The sequence below is a fragment of the Colossoma macropomum genome, unplaced genomic scaffold, assembly GCF_904425465.1.
Source record: "Colossoma macropomum unplaced genomic scaffold, Colossoma_macropomum, whole genome shotgun sequence".
Lineage (NCBI taxonomy): Eukaryota > Metazoa > Chordata > Actinopteri > Characiformes > Serrasalmidae > Colossoma > Colossoma macropomum.
In genome coordinates this window covers 15,743,355-15,768,799 of record NW_023494797.1, presented here as the reverse complement: position 1 = coordinate 15,768,799, position 25,445 = coordinate 15,743,355, and the positions used below count along the sequence as shown (strand labels likewise).

The 25,445-nt window shown below is 40.6% G+C and overlaps 1 protein-coding gene across 1 annotated transcript; it reads right to left on the bottom strand.

The window, feature by feature from the left end:
• Window positions 1-315: 315 nt before the first annotated feature.
• Window positions 316-22,319, bottom strand: LOC118817322 (B-cadherin-like). The gene is made up of 15 exons (XM_036583890.1): window positions 22,313-22,319; window positions 21,934-22,184; window positions 21,178-21,318; window positions 20,944-21,096; window positions 19,971-20,115; window positions 19,683-19,855; window positions 19,451-19,579; window positions 18,216-18,401; window positions 17,876-18,120; window positions 17,615-17,757; window positions 17,309-17,533; window positions 16,697-16,915; window positions 1,331-1,461; window positions 1,101-1,244; window positions 316-858 (listed from the first exon to the last, which is right to left on the bottom strand). The coding sequence occupies exons 1-15, from the start codon at window positions 22,317-22,319 to the stop codon at window positions 646-648; spliced, it is 2,505 nt and encodes an 834-aa protein (XP_036439783.1). The 3' UTR covers window positions 316-645.
• Window positions 22,320-25,445: the final 3,126 nt, after the last annotated feature.

Sequence of the window (25,445 nt, the reverse complement as noted above, 5' to 3'; positions counted from 1 at the left end):
TAGTTGTTTGGTTCTAAGCACCAATGCAGGAACTAGAGGAGACTGGCCACATTGGTGAGTAGGGAAGAAATAACTACAGGGTCTATACACACTCCATTTTGACCAATCTTTGCATTCATCTATTTAGGCCAACAGCCACACTGAAGGTGTAATAAAGGCACTGCTTTACAGAGGCTTCACTGAATTGATGCACACATTCTGTCTCGGTGCTATTTTTATTTTTTATTTAACCTCATGTCTGACAGAGGGAGAGTAATTTGCCTTGAAGAAAAATAGAGACAGATAAATGGTGAGCATTTATTTAATAATTCATCTGCATAAACAACTTACAAATGGCTACACATAAATGTTAAAGTACATAGTACAGAAAAGAATAAGGGGAATTACAGACTGGCTTGTTATATAAGAACAGCTAGAACAAACAGAGGTGCTTCACAAATTTTTCATAAAGCATTAACTGATTGCTTTGATTGTTAAATCTGTACTGCTTTGAAAACCGAAAGATCAGCCATTAATTAATTCAAGGGAAAAAAAATGCCTATATTGCTGTTCCAGTACACATCACACACTACAATAATTATAAAACTGTCCCATATTTACACTTAACCATTCATTCATCCTCTTCATGCCAAAGTAGAACTGAATCTAAAGTAGCTCGTCTTCTTCTCCCCCGTACATGTCAGCGAGCTTCTTGAAGCGTGGGCCCCACTCACTCAGGCAGTTGTAGTCCTGGTCCCCAGAGCTGGAGGAGTTCAGGGAGCTGAGAGAGCCAGCGTCTGATCCACCCCCCTCGTAGTCAAACACCAGCAGGGAGTCGTAGGGGGGAGCCATGGGGTCGTTGTCTGCCGCCTTCAGATTCTACAGTACGTATGTATGTAAATGTAAGTGCTACGTATACATTCATTTCACTATTAGCTAAATCTGCATTTTTTTAGTTCTGAAAAAAGCGTCATGAACTTAATTTCTAATTATGGCTTGCTACACACAAGAAATCAACCTTTTTTAATTGAAATGTATTACAATTGTAAATTATGCTTAAATTTCAGTATTTCAACAGAGAGAGGGGTAAAATGAAAAAAATGCAGTGTTTCACCACTTACATCATCAACAAAAGTGCCAATCTCCTCAGGGTTGGTGGGACGAGGCCGGTACTGGGGTGCAGGCATAAAGGTTGGAGCCACATCATCACGGAACACATCAGGACGGTTGTCGAGGCCCCTGTGCAGCACACTCAAGTCATAGTTCTGTGCAAATGGAAATCCATTATAAGAACATGATGGGGACCAATCGTGGATGAACAACAAACAAAACAAACATCCAATGAGCCAACCTGATCATCCTCTCCACCACCCTCTTCATCATAGCAGTAGACATTGTCCCTGACAACATCATCAGCAAGCAGAGGCTCTTTTTTCACTGTCCTCTTCCTCCTTACAAACAGGAGCAGCAGGAGGAGCAGCACTGCATGGAGAAGCACATTACACACCAAAATCAAATCCAAACCATCTAAAATCCAAGTACACCTTGTAGTTCTACAATTACAGACTGTAGTCCATCTGTTTCTCTGCATACTTTGTTAGCCCCCTTATTCAATGGTCAGGATCCTCACAGAGCAGGTATTATTAGGGTGGTGGGTCATTCTCAGCACCGCAGAGACACTGACGTGTCTTAGTGTGTGTTGCGCATGTTTTGTTGTACACATGTTTATTTCCTTTGTGTGTATTGGAACAACACAAAAAACAGAGAAAAAAGCCACAAAATTATTGGCTCCTTTTCAAAATTGTGGGTAAATAACTTTGTTTCAAGCATGTTTAAACTCACCTGTGGCAAATGAAGTATATTTAAAAAGGAACATTTTGATAGAAGAAGGTAAAAACACTTTCAGCATGAATTTGGGGCCTGAAGTTCTCTGTGTGCTCTGTGTGTGCAGGGGCTAGGAATGTGAATTGGGGGGCCCCTTGGTCCATTGGGAGAGGGCCTCTCACTTTCTCCCTTCTTCACTTAGGTCCAAATAGATGAGATCATTTTAAAAAGAACCATATGCTCTGTCTCCTGTTTCAACAACAAGAACCATATATATATGCTGTTGGTCAGTCTGTTCGGGAGGGGACATTTAGAATTGGCACAGATCCTCTCTCAGGTACTCTATAGTGCTTGATATGATACTGTTTTACTATGTAATAAACCTTCTACTGGCAACTCAGTATCGGCGGAGTTTTTCTTCACAACATCTAAACACCATCGCCACTAAATAAACAACAAGAATTTGGCGTCACGAACTTCGGAGGTGTTGTGGCTGGCTGCGTCGTCGACAGCCTCAGCGCACTGACTCCCGCTCCAGGCCGGCTATTCAGGTGAGCGCTGGTTTTTTCGTTGAGGCTGTTGGATGTTTGCTGTCTAGCTGCACCGTGCGGACGGTGTGTGGGGGCGATGCTGTGTTGATGTTTGGAGTGCTTCTCCGTTCTAAATTGGGGTTTATTGCGTTGTGCACGCCGCAATAAAAGGGGGGAGTGTAATAGTGAAAAGGAAAGCTGATGTAAAAGTGTAGAATAGCCTAATTAGTAACGATAAAGTGAGCTAATTAACACCATGCAAGATTAATGAAGGTTGGGCCCTTATCTTCTTAACGGTAAGACATGTGTATATCGGTCACTGCGTGAAAGTTGGCTTAGAGAAATAGTCAGATCAGGTTAGAAAATAAAAAGGGACGAGAAGTGAAAAGTAAAAGACCAGGGCCCTAGGAAATTAGATTAAAGGGAAAATAGTTTACTGGAAAAAAAGAAGTTAAAGAAAATAGAGAAGAGATGTGAAGAGTTAAAAAGAATAGAAAGGATAAGAATTAAAGAGAATAAAAGAAGTTAAAGAGCATAGAGATGATATGAGTGAAAAGAGAAATAAGAAAAGGGAAGAGAATAGAGATGATAAGAGTTAAAAGTGAAAAGGAGCCGCAGATTTGGACCAAAGCCCTCTGGGAGGCGGTTTTAGACGGGCCTAAAATCCCGGGAAAATCACTAGGTGAATTTCTGGGTCAGTTCTAAGGAACTGGAGGTGTGGAAGGGAAAATTCAATTATAAAGTTCCCACTCGAACACTAGTTGACGAACAGTGTCTGAAGCAGCTTTTTATTGAATATTCACACCTCATAAAGGGAGCATAAATTTAGAAGAAAAAGAGGAAAAGGAGTGGCAGGAAAAAGCATGCTATAGGATAAATGTTGTTCTTTGTCTTCTGTGTCTGTGAGAGAGCTGTGTGCTTCTGTGTGAGGGGGATTGGCCCCCCCCTTACCGGGAGTGTGCGGAGCTGGCTTCTCCGTATGCGTATGTGTGTGTGTGTGTGTGGTGCTTGACTTGAAGGTGCTCCAGCTGTGTGACTGGCTTTAAGCATGTATAAATGATAATTTGTATATGAACCTCTATGAGAGGGCATTTCTCTGATATCGTTAATACCATGAGCTTTCCTGGGGGACATTGTTAGATTTAAGATTTAAGATAAAGTTAAGATTTATGAGCCTCATAAAGAATAAGAGAACTTTATAAATTAGTATCCATGAGCCTCATTCAGGGGACTTGATAATAATAATAATAATAATAATAGGCTTCATGAGCCCCCAAGAAGGACGTTTATAATTTTGGAGATGAGTGGAGAGACCAGTGCGGATGTTTGTGTGTGTGGGTGAAGGAAATTGAATGAGCATGTGAGGTGTTAGAGTGAAATAAACTGAAATGTCTTATTTGATGATAATTTGGTGTTTAAAGGAGGAAAACATTTGTTATAGATAAAAAATGACCTAAGAGTGGGCAGATAATGGGCGTAAATCATATTGGTTAGTTTTTGTGTGGTCCATAATACCTAGTGGGTTCATTTGATACTTGATTCTGATCTGTTTTTTCCTTTGTCCACCTATGGTGTGTGAGGATTGGAGGGGACAGAGAGAAAGAGAAGAGGGGGGAGCCCAGCAGCTCCAGTGCTCACACGGATTGACCGCATGCCCATCTGGCTCCAATCTGATTAAGGCCAGTGTGTTTTATCCACAAAACTCTTTTTGACCAATACCTGCATTTTAAATATATGTATGTATACTTATTTATAGTCATTATTGTTGATATATATACAATCTGCTTCATTTATAGGCTATTATAAGAATATTTCTCTATGGGGGGTTAAAGAGTATAACTTTGTTTATATGATACTATGGGCTGTAGTTTAAGGGAAAAAGAGAGGTTTGGCAACAGACTGACTGTTCAATGCATTTAATTAATTAAGGGAATATACTTATTTGGTTTAAATTCTGTTAAGACTTGCAAATATGAGTTTTATTGTTTGTGCATGGTTTATTCTGATTTGAGCGGCACGGGGGATTCAACAGTGTGACTATTTGATGATTTAAGGTGCAGGGGTTTGAACATTGGGTGATAAATAGGTGATTGTCTTGTTGCAAATAGGAACACATCGGGTGATAGCTGGTCCCTTGTGGGTGTGTGATTACTTTGAGCTTTATATAGGATTAGATTTTTATTTGTTGGATATTTGAGGAAATTTTATTTGCAATTAGGCCGACTATTTGTGTGTTTGGTCCATATTATAGGTGGATTTATTGAAGTGAATTGTTAATTACATTAATGTTTCCGATTTCTTTGGAGTTGGCAAATTTCTTTCATTTTTACTGATGTGATAAATTAGTGGTTTGAAAAAGAGAGAAAGGGAGAAGTAATTTTAATACATAAATATATTAATACATAAGGGAGCAGTTACAATGTCGACAAAGGACATTAAAATTTCGAAAGTAATCACGCCTGTTGATGTAGTGCAGAAGAATAATCCTTTAGTTAAAGGCATTGCAAAGATATCAGAGAAATGGCATAAGCGTTGGTCTGAAATTGACCAACCATGGCCAGTGGAGGGGACCCTTAACCCAGATGTATTTAAAACAATGCAGGTGCTTGTGTCCACATATAAAGCAGATCAAAAGAAGGGTAAAAAGGGGGAAAAACATAAAGAAAAGAGACAAATAGAGCTTGGTATTCTCCAGTTGTTTGAAAACGAGGGACAGAAAAGGATAAAAGCGGCCAAAGATAAGAGAGATAGAGGTTCAGAAGAGATAGGAGAAAATGTAAAGGAAAGAGAAAAATTAATGGCAGAAATTAAAGCACCTTTCTCACATATGGATCCAGTAAAGAGACCCCCACCTTATGAGAAGGAGGTGAAGTTTAAGGAAATCTATCCCCAGCTCCCATTGATCAGCCCGGAAGGTGAATATCGCATCAGAGATGAGGATGACCGGATAATTGAAACAGGTCAAGCGGAAACAACTATAAAGATGTATCCAAGTTCCAAAAGTAAGAAGAAAATGGCACGGTTGGAAACTAAGGGTGAACTGAGGATCAGGAGGATGGAATCGGGAGATGATGGCGATCAAAGTGACCTGGAAGGGATCAGGGGTGGATATGACCCTGCAGTCAGGCGAATATTGATGAGAGCGGAACGGAGGGGAGATAAAACATGGAGGAAAGAGGACTTAGGAGATAATAGTTCTAATGAGAGCGAGGATGGAGACAGTGATGAAGACTCAGAGAGTGAGGGTCTTTTGTCTTCGAAAGGGTTTTTTTCCAGCGGCATCTAGTACCAGAATAGGAGAGGATAAAAAGAGAGCTTTAAGAGAGGTTGAGAGAAGTATAGATCAATGCCTTTCGTACTTGGATAAATCCATTAAACCAGAAAGCCGAAAAGCACTGGAGAACCAATTAAAGGAGCTGCAAATTCAGAAGAAAGAGTTGCGGAAAGGAGGCTCCCAAAAATTGGATGTGAAATATGCATTGTGCACAAGAAAAGGGAAGACACACAAGAAGATGTGTCCAGTGGTCATCCGAGGACAGAGCTTGGAATACAAGCCTTGACAAAACACAGATATGTCAGATATACTTGAGAAGTTACCTACTCTTCAGGATGGAGCACATCCTTGGATTTCAAAGTTGGAAGAGATTATGGTGGGAACACAGCCCGCAATAGGAGATATTAAGAGACTTTTGGCTAACCTCCTTGAAATCCCAGCCATGGAAGAGATTCTACAGAAAGCAGGACTTAATCGATATGTGGGCACTGCTGTGAATGATCCGGAGCTGTTTTCTGCAATTAGAGGTCGAGGTTGGAGAGCGCTGAGAGACACATTTCCGACAAATGTTCATCCTGATAATATTCTTATTGAGCCACTGGGACAGGAAGAAAATCCGAGGGCCTATGTGTCAAGAGCCCATCAAGTGTGGAGAAATGTTACAGGAAATGACCCGGATTTGAATCAAATGGAGCAGTCAATCTTGCGAGCCAAAATACAGAAGGGGCTGCCCCTACCAGTGAGGAGTAAACTGGCAGAGGTGGTTGGTCTTGGAAGTATGGCAAAGGGTGTTTATACGGATCACATAGCCCATCAAGTGGAGCTATATAGGAAAAAGAAACATGACCAGAAAGAACAGGACCAAGAAACCCTCAGAAAACTGAATCAAATACAACTGGTGGATAACAAGAAGAAAGAGAAGAAGCAGGCCTTGGTTATACAGAGTCAGTCTCCGCAAAATCAACCATTACCACAACCGCAGTCGAATCAGGTTCAGCCCCAGTTGTTTCAGCCATCGTTGGTGGTTCCAGTTGCTGCCTCCCCACAGCCAACTTTGGGTCAAGCGCAGACCTGGAGAGGAAGAGGTCGAGGAAATTTAGGAAGAGGAAGAGGAGGAAGGTTTAATCCAAATTTTCAACAGTCCTTAGAAGTGTGTTATAATTGTGGACAGTTTGGCCATTTTGCTCGTGAGTGTAACAGACCAGGAGGACATTTCAGAGGAAATTTCAGAGGAGGCTTCAGGGGCCAACCAAGGCCATTTGGGGGGCCGGTTAACCCTTATAGGGGTCCGGAACCGGGATTTTAGAGGTGCCCAGAGGACCCGAGAGGGGGTGTCAGCTGGTAGCATCAGGGCCGGAGAGAGATTCGACAATAAAGGTGAAGGTAAATAATCGACCACTGGAAGTGATGGTGGATAGTGGAGCTGCTTTCACCTGTATTCGGCCTGAAGAAGCTATACATCTCCCCATGTCTGGCCAATGGATTCGGACAATCGGGTTTGAGGGAGTGAAACAGCTGATTCCTTTCACAGAACCAATTGAGCTCTGCTATAAAAATATGAAGACGACTTTACCTATACTGGTATCAGAACATACACCTATTGCACTTTTGGGAAGAGACGCTTTGTGCAGATTGAACTGTACAATAAAGTGTACACCTGACGGCTGTCTGGTGGAAGTGCCAAATGATATTGCTTACCAATTATTGATGACAACGGAGACTGAAGCTTCTTCAGTATTTTGAATTGGAAATCTTAGTGCAGATTTTTTGGAGCCAGCTAAGTTGTGGGAGAAGTTTCTTGTAGCGAACATGCCTGATGCAAAGCTTCCAGAGTATCCATTTCATTGCACGCTCAAGTATTTCAAGGATGCGGCTCAATCAAACTCGGAGGAATGGTTGAGTTGTCAACCAAAGCAAGTTCAGCTTCGGTCATGCTGCATAATTTTGGGACCACAAGGAGCAGCTATGAAGATAGATAAAGATGATTATTTGGATAAAGGGTTTGACATTGAGAAGAGTGTGCCACATGTGACTTTGTTGGTGGCTGAAGAATATGAGCAGCAGCACATAGGAGAAATGATGACAAAAGCAGAGGAAGCTGTTTTTGAACCAGTGAAAGAGAATCTTGCCATCTGGAGGAGTAAGGATCAGCGGTTTGTTAAGATTATGATTACTGCTCAAGGACAGGGACAGCCACAAATGACACATGAGTCAATTTGCAGTGTTAAGATGGATTCAGACTCTTTGAAAGAAGAGATGTTGCGACAAGTTCCAGAATGTTTGTGGTCACGGCATAGTACTGATATTGGACTTGTGAAGTCAGCCCAACCAGTGAAAGTTGAACTTCGACCAGGAATCAAACCTCCTTGGAAGAACCAGTATCCACTGAAAGAAGAGGCAATCAGAGGGATTGAACCACAGATTGAAGGACTTGTGAAAGCAGATGTTTTAAAGATACCACAGAATCCTCAGAGTAACACGCCTTTGCTGCCTGTGAAGAAGCCGGATGACTCGTATCGCCTGGTACATGATTTGAGAGCGGTGAATGAAGTGGTAGCTGATTTTCCAGCAGAAGTGCCGGATCCGCATACTTTGTTAGCCCAAATTCCTCCAGATGCGACACATTTCACAGTGTTAGATTTATGTGGTGCATATTTCAGTGTTCCACTTAGCATAGAAAGTCAGGGTTTATTTGAGTTTACATACAATGGACAGTTCTATGAGTATAAGAGATTACCACAGGGATTTAAACATAGTCCTCATATTTTCAATAAAGTATTGAAGGATGATTTGGTAGGGATAGATCAGCTATTAAAAAGTACAGTAGTACAGTATGTGGATGACATTATTATTTGTTCACCAGATGAGGAAACATGTCATAAGGATTCAATTAAATTGTTACAGATATTGGCAGAAAAGGGACACAAGGTCTCTTTGAAGAAGTTGCAGTACTGTCAGGAGAAAGTAGTTTATTTGGGTCAGACAATAATGCAAGGACACAGAAGCATTTCTGATAGTCAGTTGGAAGCTGTTCGCAAGGCGCCTAAACCCAGAACAGTCAGAGAGATGATGACATTTCTTGGTATTGCTGGTTATTCTTCAGCATGGGTAGAGGATTATGCTAGTTTAACAGGGCCTTTGAGAGCTATGATTAAAGATACTGGGAATGCTCAACTTCATTGTAACCTTTCTTGGACACAGGATGGCCTTTTGGCCTTTGAGACGATCAAACAGAGGTTACAAGAGGCTCCAGCGCTAGCGCTTCCGGACTATTCTAAGAATTTTTTGTTATATGTGTCTACTTCTACTGGGGGTAAATATGCATGTGCAGTTCTTTGTCAGCCAACAGGTACGGGGACAAATCCTCAACCTATTTCTTATTATTCTGCTGCTTATTCAGAAGTAGAGCTGGGGCTACCGCTGTGCTACAGAGCACTGGTGGGAGTTTTTTTAATGTATGAGAAGGCATTGTCTGTCACAATGGGCTATCCAGTGACAATTCTTACCCATCATAGTCTTAGAAATCTTTTGAATTATGGCAAATACACATTGACTATGTCTAGACTTAGAGAATATCATAGGCTCTTGGAGCAGGAAGATGTTACCCTAGCAAGGTGCGTGACAGTGAATCCAGCTGAGAATTTGCCAACTCCAGAGGATGGTGAACCACATGATTGTGTTCAAGAAGCAGAGAAATACTCGAAGCTTAGATCGGATTTGCAAGCCCTCCCATTGCGTGAGGCAGACTTGGAGTATTGGACTGATGGGTCCTGTTATCGTGTGGGAGATAAATTGAGTGCTGGTTATGCAGTAGTAAAAGCCCAAGGGACTGAATTTGTCGTTGAGAAGGCTGGAGTAGTACCACAGCCTGCATCTGCACAGCTTGCTGAACTTGTGGGATTAACTGAAGCATGTTTGTTAGCAGAAGGTAAGCGTGTAAACATATATTGTGACTCCGCCTATGCTCAAAATGTGTGTCATTTATTTGGAGCGGTGTGGAAGAACCGAGGGTTTAAGAAAATGGATGGTTCTCCAATACAGCATCACCATCAGATAATGAAATTGTTGCAGGCTATGATGAAGCCTAAAGAAATAGCGATAGTTAAGTGCGCAGCACATAAAATGGATGTGTCGAAGGTCACACAAGGGAATAAAGCGGCTGATGAAGCTGCCAAAGCAGTTGCAGGAGCTGATAAATTGGGCAAAGTGTTTTTGGTCACTCATGAAGTAGACGTGGAAGACAAAATCACACTTAGGGATGTGATTTTAATGCAGGAAGCTACTCCTGCAATGGATAAACAGTTGTGGCTAGACTGAGGTGCCACTCAAGATTCTACTGGTCTTTAGAGAAATCATGAGGGGCTGATAATAGCACCTCCAGACCTGTTAGGTCTGATGATTCAGGAGACACATGGGTTAGCTCATGTTGCAAGGGGGGAAGTCAGACGAAAGATTACAAAGGAGTATGGGTTTTGGGCACCATGCTTGCTTGAACAGATTGATTATGTTATAGGCAAAAGCACTATCTGCTTGAAAAATAATGTTCGAAGGGGGGTGATGGTTCCTCCTGGTTACATTCCAACTCCGAGGGGTCCTATGCGTGAGTTAGTTGTGGACTTTGTTGACATGATAAAACCAGTTGAAGGTAAGAGATACATGCTAGTTGTTGTGGACAGATTTTCGCGTTGGCCAGAAGCGTGCCCGACCAAGCGAAAAGACGCTCAGTCAGTTGGCAAGTTTCTGTGTAGCGAGGTCATAAGTTTGTGGATAAGACGATGAAATTGAAAAATTGGGAATTAAACAGCGTCTTGGTGCAGTTTATCATCCGCAAAGTCAAGGGATTTGTGAAAAAATGAATGGGGTTCTGAAAAATCGTATTGTTAAAATCTGCCAGCACACAGGTTTAAATTGGGTAGCGGCACTTCCGCTGGCACTAATGGTGTGTCGCTCAAGTGAGCTGCGTGATTTGCATATGACACCTCATGAGTTGGTCACAGGAAGACGAATGCCAATGCCTTTTATTTGCGTACAAGTGGAAAGGGTCCAAGCGTAGCCCTTTTGGAAGATGAAATGCGAGCGTACGTTAAATATATGGCTAATTTGCATAAAAGAATATATACGTACGTTTCTGACAGGCAAAGAAAAGAGGAAGCTCAGGAGAGGCTTGATGAGCAAAAGAGGAGCACAGTGCAACCTGGAGACAAGGTGTTCGTGAAGGTGTTTAGAAGGAAGTGGTATAACGAACGCCGTGAAGGACCATTTGAAGTTGTTCGCAGTACGGGAACGGCGGTCCAGGTTAAAGGGTCTCCAACGTGGTATCATTTATCGCATTGTGTCAAAGCGCTGAGGGAAGAGGCGCCACGCTTACAGGGAAGAGATGTTGAAGGCTCAAGAGAGCCAGAAGAAAATGGGGAAGAACATGCAGAAGAAGAAGAGATGCATACAGATCTCCAGAGTCAAAATCCAGAAGAGGAGGGTGTCCAGGTTGTTGACAACGTTGATGATTCTATGTACTTTTCTGATGATGCCAGAAATGACTCTGCAGTTAATGGACAGGAAAGAAGATTTGGTGACATTGATTTTCAACATGTCCCAGAAACAGCAGAGCCTATTTCAGTGGAGAGCAAAGCGCCAAAAGTTTCAAAGGACTGTGATTCCGCTGCGGGAGAAATCAGAGATTCAGTTAGACGACGAAGTCCAAGACCAGTTCGGAAAAGGGTCAGACCAAAACGTTACGAGGACTAGGGCTGAAAAGACCTTAGGGAATTCTACTTTTTTAGCATTGAAGGCTACTGAAGGTATAAATATGTCACAGTTAATAACGTTGGCGCCTCAAAAGATTGCGACGACCTCAACCCCTTTGAAGACAGTAGTCAGAACTAAGTTAGGAAGAGCGGTTTCTCTCCCCTGTAGATGTGGAAGATTTAATGTGGGTGGTAATAATCCTCCTATGTGGAAAAATAGTCGTGGTGAAGATGTGCTGTTAACAGGACCTGAAGTTGATATGGTGCCTCGTGATCAGAGGAAGTATCTGTTGTTTAATGACTGGAGGTGGTTGAAAGTTAGAGATGATTGTTCACTTTTAGTGCGTAATGTAACTTGGGAAGATCAAGGGGAATACATATGTACTTATTTTGAGCCAGAGTTGAAATTTGTTCCATTTCAAAATGTGTGGAGAGAGGGTTATATAACACGTAAGGTAGTGGTTGTGATAGAAGATTTGAGTTCTTCGGGAATTTTCAGGGTGGCTACAAGAGTCACCACAGCAACCACTCCAAGAGTGAATATTACATTGAGGAAGCTTATTACTTTAGCTCCGGAAACAACTAAGAATGTTAATACATCAATTCAGGCTGTTACTTTAGCTACAATTTTGAAGGAGATGAATGCTACTACAGAGAAGATGACAATTTCTTCTTTTGTTACTGGGGGAAATATTACAAGTGAGGTTGGGCTAAGGGCAACCTATGCTAATAAAACAGTGACGACATCTCTGTCGCCTAGGAAAGTTGTAAATATAACACAGACACCTGGTATGACATCTTTGAGCTTTGAAGAAGTAGTCAATATAACTCAGAAACCTATGCTAAAAAATAGAGCTTAGTGTGAATAGTAGTAAGGAGATTTTGGAACCTAGAGAACAGAAGGTGGAAGAGCGTGATGCAGATTCATCTGTGACAGCTCAGAGGACTATTTTAGACGAGGAAGAGGGGTTTTTTGACTGGGACTGGACACCAGAGGACATGACTAACCAGTATCGTGTATTACAGAAGAGAGAAACTAAGTGGAAGGCATATGGATTTGATTCTTCGGTGTTACAAATCGCAGACCCATGGGCAGGTAGGAACTTATGGTTCCAGCAGTTAAGTCATTCTGTAAGATCGGTTAGGAAGCTGAATTGTCCATGTGTGGTGAAAGTTCCAACACCAGGCACATGGCCTTCAATTTTAGAGACGGTACCAGAACCATTAAGTGCTAAATGTCAATCATATGCATTATCGTGGCTGTTATATCAGCAGCAAGCAGCAGAAGATAAGGTGATGGCTCTGTCAGTGTATCTGTTTAGACCTAAACATAATTGTTCTTGGTTGGGAGAGTTACCATATGTGAATTTACTTGATCAGCATGAAAATATGATAACAGCCGTCCCTGATCCGTTGGAAGTGAAATTTGTGGGGGCTAAAGACTGTTTTTGTTCAGATGGTACTCATAATGGGCCTGGAAAGTTTATGGGGATATAAGACTGTAACAACTATATTATGGACTTAGGTGAGCGTAAATATGAGGCTATGAATGACTTGTATAAAGTGACTTTTCAGGTACCACATCGCAAACTGAGTAGAATTTTGATGGTGCGGAACCAAAAGTTGCCGGGAAATGTAACTATAGGGAATTTTAAGAATATTTGGTGGGTTTGTGGTGATAAGGCATATATATTTCTACCGTTTCTGATGAGGTTCAATCTGAGGCTATTTCTGGAAGTAGGAAGAAAAGGGAACTAGCACAATTTCATAATCTGGAGTCCTATCATTGGAGGATAAGTCTAGGAGAGAAGTGGGGTATAGGATTATTTCCATGGTATGGTGTGACATTTTTGGCAGATCACATTGATAATATTACCTACACCCTACAGGGTTTTGCAAATGAGACTATAAGAGGTTTTGAATACTTGTCAAATACTCAAAAGAGTCACAGACTGACATTGCTGAAACATGACATGGCTCTTGATTATCTTTTGGCCAAACAAGGGGGCCTATGTGTGGCTCTGAACTTAACTGGTGATGTTGTTATACTTTGATTCCTGAGAGTACTGATAATATGGTCTAGTGTCATAGATGCATTGAAGCATATAAGGGATGCGTTTGGCCCATCGGAAGGAGCTGGATGGTTGGCGAATGCTTGGTTGCAGGAAAAATTAGGACCATTGGGAGCAGTGTTGGTTCAGATTATGGTAGCAGTTCTTATATCATTGAGTGTGATGTTCTGTTGCTGTACATTGGTGTTAACTTTTGCGAAGGCAATGATATTGAGATGGGTTGGAGTTGTGATGCCTGGAGATCAGGTTCAGATGCCATTACTACATAGGACTGACACAGACGATGACGAAGAAGTGGTGATAGAAGGTGAACTGATGGAGAAATATCCATTTTGAATATCTACTCTTATTATAATCTTAACATTTATTTCTGTTACTATTTAGGGTATTTAGTAGTCTCTTACTATAGAGTGGGATGATAGCAGGGGGAAATGAAAAAGGGGATTTATAACATGGAATAATGTGAAAGTATGATACTGCGAATTTCACATTTACTTATAAGGTGTTAACCCATATGTGCTGTTTCAATTTGCATCTGTTGTTTTTGCAAAAGATACTGGTTGGTGGTTTTCTTTCTTTTCTTCAAGGACGATGTTGGGGGAAGACCACTGCAAGAGTGGCTGGATCTTTGGGGACCCCGATGTTCATGGACAATAAGATTGGACTGAAGGACTTTGAATAAGGACACTGTGATACGATGCCCAGAGTCAACACATCACCGACACTACACTGGGAGTCGACGCTGCTGAGGAGATGCAGTGTGATACATTTTTATGTCTTCATATGTATTTGCATAGTATTGGATTTTGTTATGTCATATGGTAAGGGGTGATATTGATAGAGGACATTTATAAGAAAGTGATAATCTTAGTAAGATATACTAGTTGGATTGAGTTGTTTAGTGCATGAGTAGTACTTAAATTTATAATATTCTCTTTGTTTAATTGTTTGAAGACGGATGTTTTCTGTTATGGGGTAAGTACATTGGGACCTCAGATGTTTTTTTCTTTTTTCGGATGCTTAGGGATAGGGGTGTTAGGCAGGGAAAGGTCCATTGGAAGGTCCGATGGGTCGACCAGCCTGAATATGGACATTGTTTTGATTTTATTTTCTGAGGTTTCCATATGTATTTGCTTAAGCCATATCCATATACAATTTGCCAGAATACCTTCTTTTAAAGTGGTCTGGAGTACTTTATGTGGTCGCCTAAGGCAGAGGGGCCGTGAGAGAATTTTTCCTGTCTAGACTGTTTGAGGGACATTTCAGGAATGATAAGCTGCCGGACAGGTTTTTTCGCTCTCACACTCCAGAAAGCTGTTGCATTGCTAAGGTTATGCTATAGGAAGAATTGTTATTTAGTTACAACTACAAATATGTATAAGCTACCTTTTTGTTTTTCGAGACTTTAAGGAAGTCTCGAAGGGGGGAAAATGAAGTATATTTAAAAAGGAACATTTTGATAGAAGAAGGTAAAAACACTTTCAGCATGAATTTGGGGCCTGAAGTTCTCTGTGTGCTCTGTGTGTGCAGGGGCTAGGAATGTGAACTGGGGGGCCCCTTGGTCCATTGGGAGAGGGCCTCTCACTTTCTCCCTTCTTCACTTAGGTCCAAATAGATGAGATCATTTTAAAAAGAACCATATGCTCTGTCTCCTGTTTCAACAACAAGAACCATATATATATGCTGTTGGTCAGTCTGTTCGGGAGGGGACATTTAGAATTGGCACAGATCCTCTCTCAGGTACTCTATAGTGCTTGATATGATACTGTTTTACTATGTAATAAACCTTTTACTGGCAACTCAGTATCGGCGGAGTTTTTCTTCACAACATCTAAACACCATCGCCACTAAATAAACAACACAAGTAACAAGTGTGGGCAATATAAAAATCACACCTGAAACCAGACAAAAAGGAGAGAAGTTGACTCAATCTTTGCATTGTGTGTCTGTGTGTGCCACACTAAGCATGGAGAACAGAAAGAGCACTTCAGAACCAAAATTGTGGAAAAATATCAACAATCTTTAGGTTACAAGTCCATCTCCAGAGATCTTGATGTTCCTTTGTCCACAGTGCGCAACATAATCAAGAAGTTTACAACCCATGGCACTGTAGCTAATCTCCCTGGACGTGGACGGAAGAGAAAAATTGATGAAAGGTTGCAACACAGGATAGTCCAGATGGTGGATAAGCAGCCCCAATCAAGTTCCAAAGAAATTCAAGCTGTCCTGTAGGCTCAGGGTGCATCAGTGTCAGCGCGAACTATCCGTCGACATTTGAATGAAATGAAACGCTATGGCAGGAGACTCAGGAGGACCCCACTGCTGACACAGAGACATAAAAAAGCTAGACTGCAGTTTGCCAAAATGTACATGAGTAAGCCAAAATCCTTCTGGGAAAACGTCTTGTGGACAGATGAGACCAAGATAGAGCTTTTTGGTAAAGCACATCATTCTACTGTTTACCGAAAACGGAATGAGGCCTACAAAGAAAAGAACACAGTACCTACAGTCAAATATGGTGGAGGTTCAAAGATGTTTTGGGCTTGTTTCGCTGCCTCTGGCACTGGGTGCCTTCACTGTGTGCATGGCATCATGAAATCTGAAGATTACCAAAGGATTTTGGGTCGCAATGTAGGGCCCAGTGTCAGAAAGCTGGGTTTGCGTCCTAGGTCATGGGTCTTCCAGCAGGTCAATGACCCCAAACATACTTCAAAAAGCGCCCAGAAATGGATGGAAACAAAGCGCTGGAGAGTTCTGAAGTGGCCAGCAATGAGTCCGGATCTAAATCCCACTGAACACCTGTGGAGAGATCTTAAAATTGCTGTTGGGAGAAGGCACCCTTCAAATATGAGAGACCTGGAGCAGTTTGCAACAGAAGAGTGGTCCAAAATTCCAGTTTAGAGGTGTAAGAAGCTTGTTGATGGTTATAGGAAGCGACTGATTTCAGTTATTTTTTCCAAAGGGTGTGCAACCAAATATTAAGTTGAGGGTGCCAATAATTTTGTCCAGCCCATTTTTGGAGTCTTGAGTGAAATTATATCATTTTTGGCTTTTTTTCCTCTGTTTTTTTTGTGTTGTTCCAATACACACAAAGGAAATAAACATGTGTATAACAAAATGTGTGTAATTGGAATAATTTTCTGGGAGAAATACTCCATTTTCTGAAAAAATTTCAGGGGTGCCAACACTTTCGGCCATGACTGTACATATATATATATGTACAGTCTGTATATGTATATATATATATATTTCAAGTGGAATAGAGCACCTTACCTAGCAGAGCCAAGATAGCCCCAAGTATTCCAAGTATCCCAGGCAGGCCAAAGCCTGCCACGGCCTTGTTGCTGCATTGAACGTTGTCTCCTGTGCAGTCACATACTGAAGCTTGGACGGTGTTGTTCTGGTAGAGGTTCATATTGTCATACACCCTCATAATAACATTGTACTGTCCATGTTCCAGTTGAGTCTTAAGCCTAAGGAAAATTCCAGTTTCTACACAAAAGAGGGAAGAAGACATACAACACACCACACACACAAACACACAAGCAAGAATTACTTTAAGTAGTTCAAATAAGCTAATCTTTTCAAAGCGCATTACATTTTAAAAAATATCAACAGTTCTAAAAAAATTGGTGATTGGGGCTAAGCAAACAAACTTGCAGTAATATTTTACAAACGTTGACAAAACTTTCTGTTCAGACTGAGTAAATAAAAATTGTTAGTGGATACCTGAAGTGTTGCGAGAACCACTCCAATAAAAAAAAGTGTCATGTGACCTTTTTCACTACATAAACCATTTCTATCACAAAAAAGAGTATTTGGTGGACACGTAGCTATTGAGGCCAAAAAATTACATTGCATTTCCAACAAAAAAGGAGGGCATACTTGTCTCATTCATCGTGGCAGTCCAGTTTTTCTTGCTGTCACCCAGGAGTTCCACTTTGTATGGAGCTGCAAAGCCAGGCCCATCGTTATCAGTCACAGACAGCAGCACTGGAGCTGACTGCTTATTGCACACTGTGATCACTGTCTCCTCAATGGAAGGAGCGTTATCATTCACATCCTTCAACTCAATCACAAGGGTTCCTGTACCAGTTGCTGGAACTGGATCTGCAATCATGTTGAAGGCTGTTAGAATAATCTACACCACTAAACATTTCCTTCTAATATAGCATGAGGAAAAGGGATCACCATCATCCATGGCTACTATCAGAGCTTTGTATGTGCCATCTTGCACAAAAGGAGACTCCCTGTCCATGAGGCTCCTCACTTTGACCAGTCCGGTCTCTCCATCAACACTCAGCCACTCAGCAGGATCAGAACCTACACGATACCTGCAAAACAAAACATGATACCAAATTACTACCTCAGGGCTTATGTACCTGAGTGAAAGCACAACACCCAACACCACCACACAGTGTGTCCATGTAGTAACACAGAACGATATCTTACGTCACTTTCTGAGTCTTCGCTGTGTCTGGATCAGTGGCGGTGTACACTGTTAGTTCACTACCAACCACCAAGTCTTCAGGTTTAGAAATGATTTTCTTCTCTGGATCAAAAACTGGAGCTTCATTCACATCCAGAACATTCACAATGACCGTGGCAGTGGAAGTGGGCAGAGGTTTGGCAAACGGAACATCGTTCTCCGCAACAACCAAGAGGGTGTATTTGTTATTGTGCTCAAAATCCAATGGCTGAAAAGACAACACAGAGCAAAAAGTCAGTGAATACAAGAACTGAGACCCCCACAGCCACATGAAATGTGAAAAGAAACGGGGGACTGTGCTACCTTAACAGTAGTGATGATGCCCTCCTGTTTGTTTGGTCCTGTGCTAACATTGAAAAATCCACCATTGTTGCCACTAACGATCCTGAACTTGGCTGTCCAGGCAGGAGACTGAGGGTCATCTCCATCAGTCACTGGCATCTTCACCACCACAGCTCCTACTTTATTCTCTGCGACAGACACGTTGTACTGAAGGACACATGCTTGTGTTAATACTACAATAAAAGTAACCACATCTCCTGGTTTGAACACACATGAACAGTAAATCAGATTAAATGCACTACAGTTACAACAACTAAATCAACATAATTGATCATTTTTGGAAACAAATCCTAATTAGGTGGCTTGAAATTTTAGATCCTCTTTTTATGTGATTTATTAAAAAGAGGGAAAATACAAATTGAGTGAAAAAAGTAAAAAATAAGATGTATTTAATCCAAAAAAGTCGGAAAATTCATGAAACTGAGCTTATCTGGCACGACAGCACAACTTGTGTAAGCATCTTTGATAAAACACTAAATCCACAGCAGAAGCTCATCACTGTGAGTAACTAAGATAATAAAACCTTATTAAAAACCAGTATACTGTGTCACTGCTTTTCAGATGTGTTACATCGCAAATACTAGGCTAAAACAACAATCAGCTGTATGTTAGAATAGTTGGTTAAGTTGTGCATTTCAGAAACCCTTTGCGTTTTGCTTTGCCATCACAAACAAAACAGATTTTTGAAGTCACTGAAAACATCAGGTTTTATTAAAGTATTTCCAACACACAGAAACTTTAAAAAGCTTGGCTTAATTATTAGATGGAAATTAATGTTTTTTCACACTGATTAAAATGGCAATTTCGAAGTAATATAAAAGATCTGTCTCCCTTAATAAAACCCCTTATAGTTATAAATGTGCAGAAGTTTATGATAAAAATATGATTTCATATTTGAAAGAGCACAGAAGTTGAAGTATTAGTTTAAACAAATAATTGTTTTTAATTTTAAATATTCACTGTTAATGACTGACAACTAATAGTCACGCTTTCTTATTGGTTAATAGAAATCCCAGTGGACTGATCAACAGATTATGGAAATAATCTTTACTTGCAGCTCTGAAATACACATTTCTAGACCGGATCAATAACCTGGTTAATGTTTCAGGATTAAACACATTTAAATAAAAGGCATTCAGGTCAGTTTATTGTAAATCGTACTCTCTGTAAGCCATGGTGTTTCATAACTGCCTTACCGAGTTCTTTTCAAACTGGGGTGCATTGTCGTTGCTGTCCGTTACAGTAATAACAGCTGTTCCAGTGACTACATGTTCTTCACCCTTCGAGTCTGCAGCAGTAATCTTCAATGTGTATTCAGGATATTTCTGTAAGAGATGATGTTCATTACACTGATCTTCTGAAACTGCTTTCATTTATTACCTCATTCCACATCAACTCAACATTTATTAATCTGATATCTGCTCTCACCTCTCTGTCCAGTCCTGTAGAGTTCACCCTGATTGCTCCGGTTTCAGAATCAATGACGAACATGTTTGGATCTGGCAGTTGTGGATTCTGACTGACGATGGAGTATCTGACATCAGCATTGTCAGTGTTGGGGTCATCTGCATCAGTGGCTGTGACAGTCATGAACTCAAACCCTTAAGAGAAAGAGAATGAAATGTTCAGAACACAGTGAAAGAACACCAATACAGACTATGATAAATAGCCGATCTTGGCCTCTTTAAACCTATTTAGTACACTTATTATAGATACCTATTGGTGAGGCTTCTGGAACACTGCCAAGGAAAGGGTCTTGGGTGAAGACAGGCGAATTATCATTCTTATCGAGCACATTGACAATAATCTCCATGGGCTCTTCCTCATCCTCACCATCAATTGCAACAGCATGGGCTTGAAGCTGGAGTTGGCAGAGAAAAAAATACAATTAAATGAATAATGCCTGGACTGATTTCTTGAGTTTTATTCAATTAAAGTTGCACTATGATTTTTTGGTGATTTAGAGACTGGAAGTGTTGCAATTGAATGCAATGTGTGGAAGAAGCTTTTGTGACACCAGCTGTGCTTTGGACACACTGCATTTGTGAAGTGAACTGCTTCGCTTGCTGCCTGGTGGCCAACTTGGGGGACGTGTCAATAAACACAAGCAGAAGTTGTAGGCTATTTCTGTGCCTCAATGCAGCCTAATATTGTTTTAAAAATATGATTTTTTCAGCTAGAGTAATTATTTCTCACTTCTATTACCCACTGTAATAATCTTCTGCTAGATGTGCACATGTAGCTTGACCTTGTGCGTGACACGCAGGTTCCGCAACAGCAATCTGATTGGTCTGTGCTAACCTAATTTGCATAAAGTTCGACCTACAGGAGAGAGCAGAGACAGTAGGGTGTGCATCAGCAGTTGCTGTGCTGGTTATATGTGCGTATCTCTCCGCACTATGATACGCTCAGTTTCACGTTAATTATCCAAACAATTCAAAGGGGAAAGAAAAAAAAGAAATTCAACACTCCCAACTTGAAATGGCATCCCGCATCCCTGTACTTTTCAATTTTATCAACAAGAGGAATCTTATGTCATTACATAATAATATGTAACATCTAATAATAATAATAATAATAATAATAATAATAAAAACAGTAATCCATAACCATATCAGCAACCTATGCAAATACAAGAGGAAAACAAGAACAAAAATCCAGCCAAACCAGCAGAACTAAAGTCTCTTACCACATATTTGTCTTTGGCTTCTCTATCCAGGGGCCTTGTAACATAGAGCGAGCCATTCTTTCTATTTACGGTGAAAAGTCCTTTTGGATCCAGGTTTGCTCCTTCACCAGTGATGTTGTACAAAATTTGAACCGTATCACGATTGGACTTGATCTGGACACAAATAAGGTACTTGGTAAAAAAAAATACAATAGTTGTAAGGACTGCAGCTTAAATTAGAGATTAATTACACACCTGCACTATAAACTTGGGGAAAGGTCCATGGTCATTCTCTGAGACGTACTGTGGTGGAATCACCCACTCTCTCTTTCTCCTCCTCAACCCCCTTGAAGACTTTGGAAACTCCAGAACTGGGAGAGCCGAGGAAAATTCACTCTGAAGAACAAACATAACATGATTCTGTAATGATCCTCAGACATGATTGTGTTTTTCTCTTTAATTTGAGTTATGCAAATACAAGCAGACACTCTCCCATGTTAACTTAACAAAAAGGACCTACACCAAAAAACACACCCACACGCATGAACATGTGACAACTTATTTTTCTTCATGAGTAAAAAGTTCCTCACATCTCAAAGCCTTTTGTTATTTTAATCATTGCCAAAAGCAATACCACCAGATCTCTTTAGCAGTATTCAGGGAGGGAATGTTCTCCACATCATTAAGACCAAAGTAACGCAGCCGTCACAATCTGAGGCACAAATCATGGGGTAGATCACAGCTCAGCTGCCCTCCATGTAACAAGGGTTCAGTTCCCTGTCGGTGCAAGCACACCCCGCTACACCAGTAAGAGTCCTTGGGCAAGACTCCTAATACTACATTCACCTCTGGATAAAAGTGTCTGCCTGATGTAAACGTAAAGGCGTGTGTCATTAAGTCATTAATGTCATTCAAAACTACGCCAAAGAAGCAACACATGAAAACACAATTACCAATAAGACTGTCGATTCCACATACATCCACTAGAGGTCAGACTAGCTTTAAGTATACCTGTGCAGGGCTGAGTGCCTCAGTGTCTTCCTGCTGGTGACGGTGGTCAGTCTTGGCCTCATGTTCTACTCTTACAAACGCAGTGTGTTTCTTGCCCTTGGAGTCCCAAACATAGACAGAGAACACGTTATGACCCTCGTGTAGAGTGACCTGTCTCTTCAGTATCACAGTGCCATCAGCGTCCACTTGAAACCGCTTGTCTGCAGAGTCAAAAACTGTCCTTGATCTTGTGCTGCAGTTGTTGAAAACAACTGGAATAAAAATGAAAGATAGAAACATTAAAAGACAAGAACAAGATGATGTCTTGGGATGGTCAGAAAGCATGCACTCAGATAGAAATCTGGACCACCAACCTTTAGTTTGATAACATGTACAATACTTCTCATTTTCAGTCACATATTACTCTTATGTCAGTTAAAAAGTACCTTTATACAAGAGTCTCCAGGTAAAATCTGATTAGAATCTGATGGCCATGACACCATGAGGCAAAAGACACCATTACTTTGGCTTGAAGTGCTGTTTGAGCTTTAATACTAAAGTGGTGAGTAAAATAATGGCTGATCATGAATGAGCTGCCATTGTGCTGGCAACTAAGATCATAGAGATAAATAAATCTGCTTCTTTACTGGAGTGATTAAATGGCTTCGGCAAACTCGTCAACTGAACATCCATGAGAAATAAATATTCCAAATAAGATAACTTCTTTAAAAGATTAAATTTTATTTTAAATTAGCAAAATACTTGAGCAACCTTCTCCTATGGGACTACCATTTCATTTTCAGATCAAATAAATATTGCGATGCCTATAATGTATCATAAAAATGAAAAAATGAAAGTATTGTGATGTTATATTTTTGCCATTTTTTGCCCACATCTAATTCTACATATTTTCAGACAAATTTAAATAATGAAACAACTAAAAAACAGTATTATGACCAAAACCCCACGGCGTCAGGACAAACCTGCATCAACATGTATTATTGGAGAAATGCCAATAAACCAAACTTTCACCTTTGGCGGTGTGAAATACCTGAGCTAAAGCTCATTTAAATACAGTCTGAGTGCTGCGTTAGTGCTGCCGTACCTCTGCCCAGCTGTCCGCCTCTGTGAAGCTGCTCTCTGTGCACTTTGAAAATGAACAGGTCGGAATCAAATCCAGGTGAACATGGTGGCGCAAAGTACGCAAAGCCAGGCGAAAGTACCTTCATATGGAGAAAACGGTCTTCATTTATCTCAAACACAGTGATTTACCTTAAAAACTGGACATGTGATACAAGTTGTGAAGAGAGTGTATTTAGTTTGGGGTACCCTGTGTGTTTTTTTTTGTCACCTATCTAAGTTTCCTGGACTTTAATTTGAAAAGAAAGCAGAGCTGTTTGTCAGGATGGCCAATTAAAAAATAAAGGCCAATGTCATGGTGCACAGGTGAAACAAAATAACTTACCTGCAGTAAAACGATCAGAACTCCCAAGCCTACATTCCTTAAAAACTCCATGTGACAAACCTACTCAAGTGGAAGTCCCAAATGTGTTTGCCCTCTGACTGAAACTTCTCTTGGGGCTAAGATGAGAAAAGGTGTGCCAGCAGACAAAGTTAGCTAGTTTAAAGATACCCAGGGAGCATTGCTTTACATACTGTTCAAGTATGGGCACAGGTCCTCTAGACTCCACCTACAAACAGATGAACTACTCAAGAAACATCACAATAATGCTTTGCTTGACTGAGGTGTTAACCTGCAAAACTTGTTTGTTAAAGTTTAGTCTGACTAGTTTAAATGTAAGGTTCTTATCCAGCCATATGCCAAGGTACTTGTATCAGTGACCCTTTCAGTTCACTTCAGTTCCTTTTTGGTTCAGTGTAGTTCCTTCTATTCTCCCCAGAGGGGAAATTTGTTTTACACCCAGATATACTAAACATATAACACAGCAAAATAAAAACATAACATCAGCGACGTCAACAAAAACACACAATACAACTCATACAGTAACCCTTGTGTGTTGTTCAGGTCTGTGGAACCCATTTTCAGTGTTTTCCAAAAGAAAAAGTGATACATTTTTATTATAATTTCAACCTCTGATTCTTGGCTTTTGCTCATTTTCTGTGAAGAACATATAAAATAACCCATTTTCAGTGCCTTCACACTGTTCACCCCCACACATTTATATTACACATGTGGTGTTGGGCTGAACCCACGGGGAGTAAAAGTGTGGAGGTGCTGTGTCCTTCACTCTGTTCTCCTCCTACATGGCCTGCTGTTGTATGTGTGTGTGTTTGTATATATGTGTGTGTGTGTGTGTGTGTGTGTGTGTGTGTGAGGGTGGACAACATGGACAGGCTGCTGACTGGCTACAGCTGCTAAAGGAGAACCCTTCGCTGGCCACTTGTGATATATTAAACATCTGGTATTTTTACATAAGCTGTTATGGCTGTATTGATTTAATAAAACAATAATGCAGTGGGTCCACCAGACCACCGAGTAACACACACATCAACACCACACAAGGGTTAAATCCAACAATATAAAAATACATACTCAGACTGAATAGCCCTATAGCCTCGGGTATGAAAGAGTTGTTTTTTTTACTTTTTACCCAAAATCTGTGTCCAGAAATAAGAAGCCAAAACTCAAAATTAAGGGGACGCTCAGAAAAACTCAGTATCGATCTCACTTTCTGAATAATGTGACAGACGAATGTGACATTTAAGGCTGAGCTTGGATAACACCAATTATTTTGTTTGCCACTTTAAAAATGCAGTCGTAGAAAAAGGGTTCTTCTATTATTATGATGTCAAGCTTGTTACAATAGAAGAACCCTTTTTGGTGCTATTTAGATCCCTTTTCAAAAAGGTTCTATATAGAACCATATACAGCACATTCCCCGTAAATATGAAGAACCCTTTCACAATGCAAAGAACCCTTTAATCATGCAAAGCTCTATACAGAACCATTTTCTTTAATAAGGAACCCTTGAATAACTATCTTTTTTAAGTGTGTGGGATCAGTTGGACAGTACAATGGTCAGATGAACCTAATGGAGGTTTCCTGGATGCTTCTTAGGCCCTTTTTATAGACCCTCAACAAAGATCCAGGATTTTGTTTCCCCTCGTTGGGCAAGTGATATAATGCTGAAAACTGCTGAGAGTCTTTCTCACATTACAGTGATTGAAATCTCTCATTATATATATCAATTGATGTATATATTGAATAAGACCGGACCTAGAACTGAACCTTGAGGATCACAAGCCAGTAGAACAGATTTATGGTGTCCCAGGGTCACACACTGGTGCCTATCAGAAAGGTCATTTTGGGCCCAGTTTTTAGCTCTAGCATCAAAGCCAATATTTTGCACGCTTTTTAAAAGTAGTCAAGTCAACATATGTAATATTTATCACTTTGAGATTGTTGCAAGAATATTCAATTATTCAACCCAATTCTAGATATTTATGCTTGTTTTAGGTCATTTAAAGCAGCAAAAATATCTTATTCCACTGGCAGATAATTTTGCTTGTTT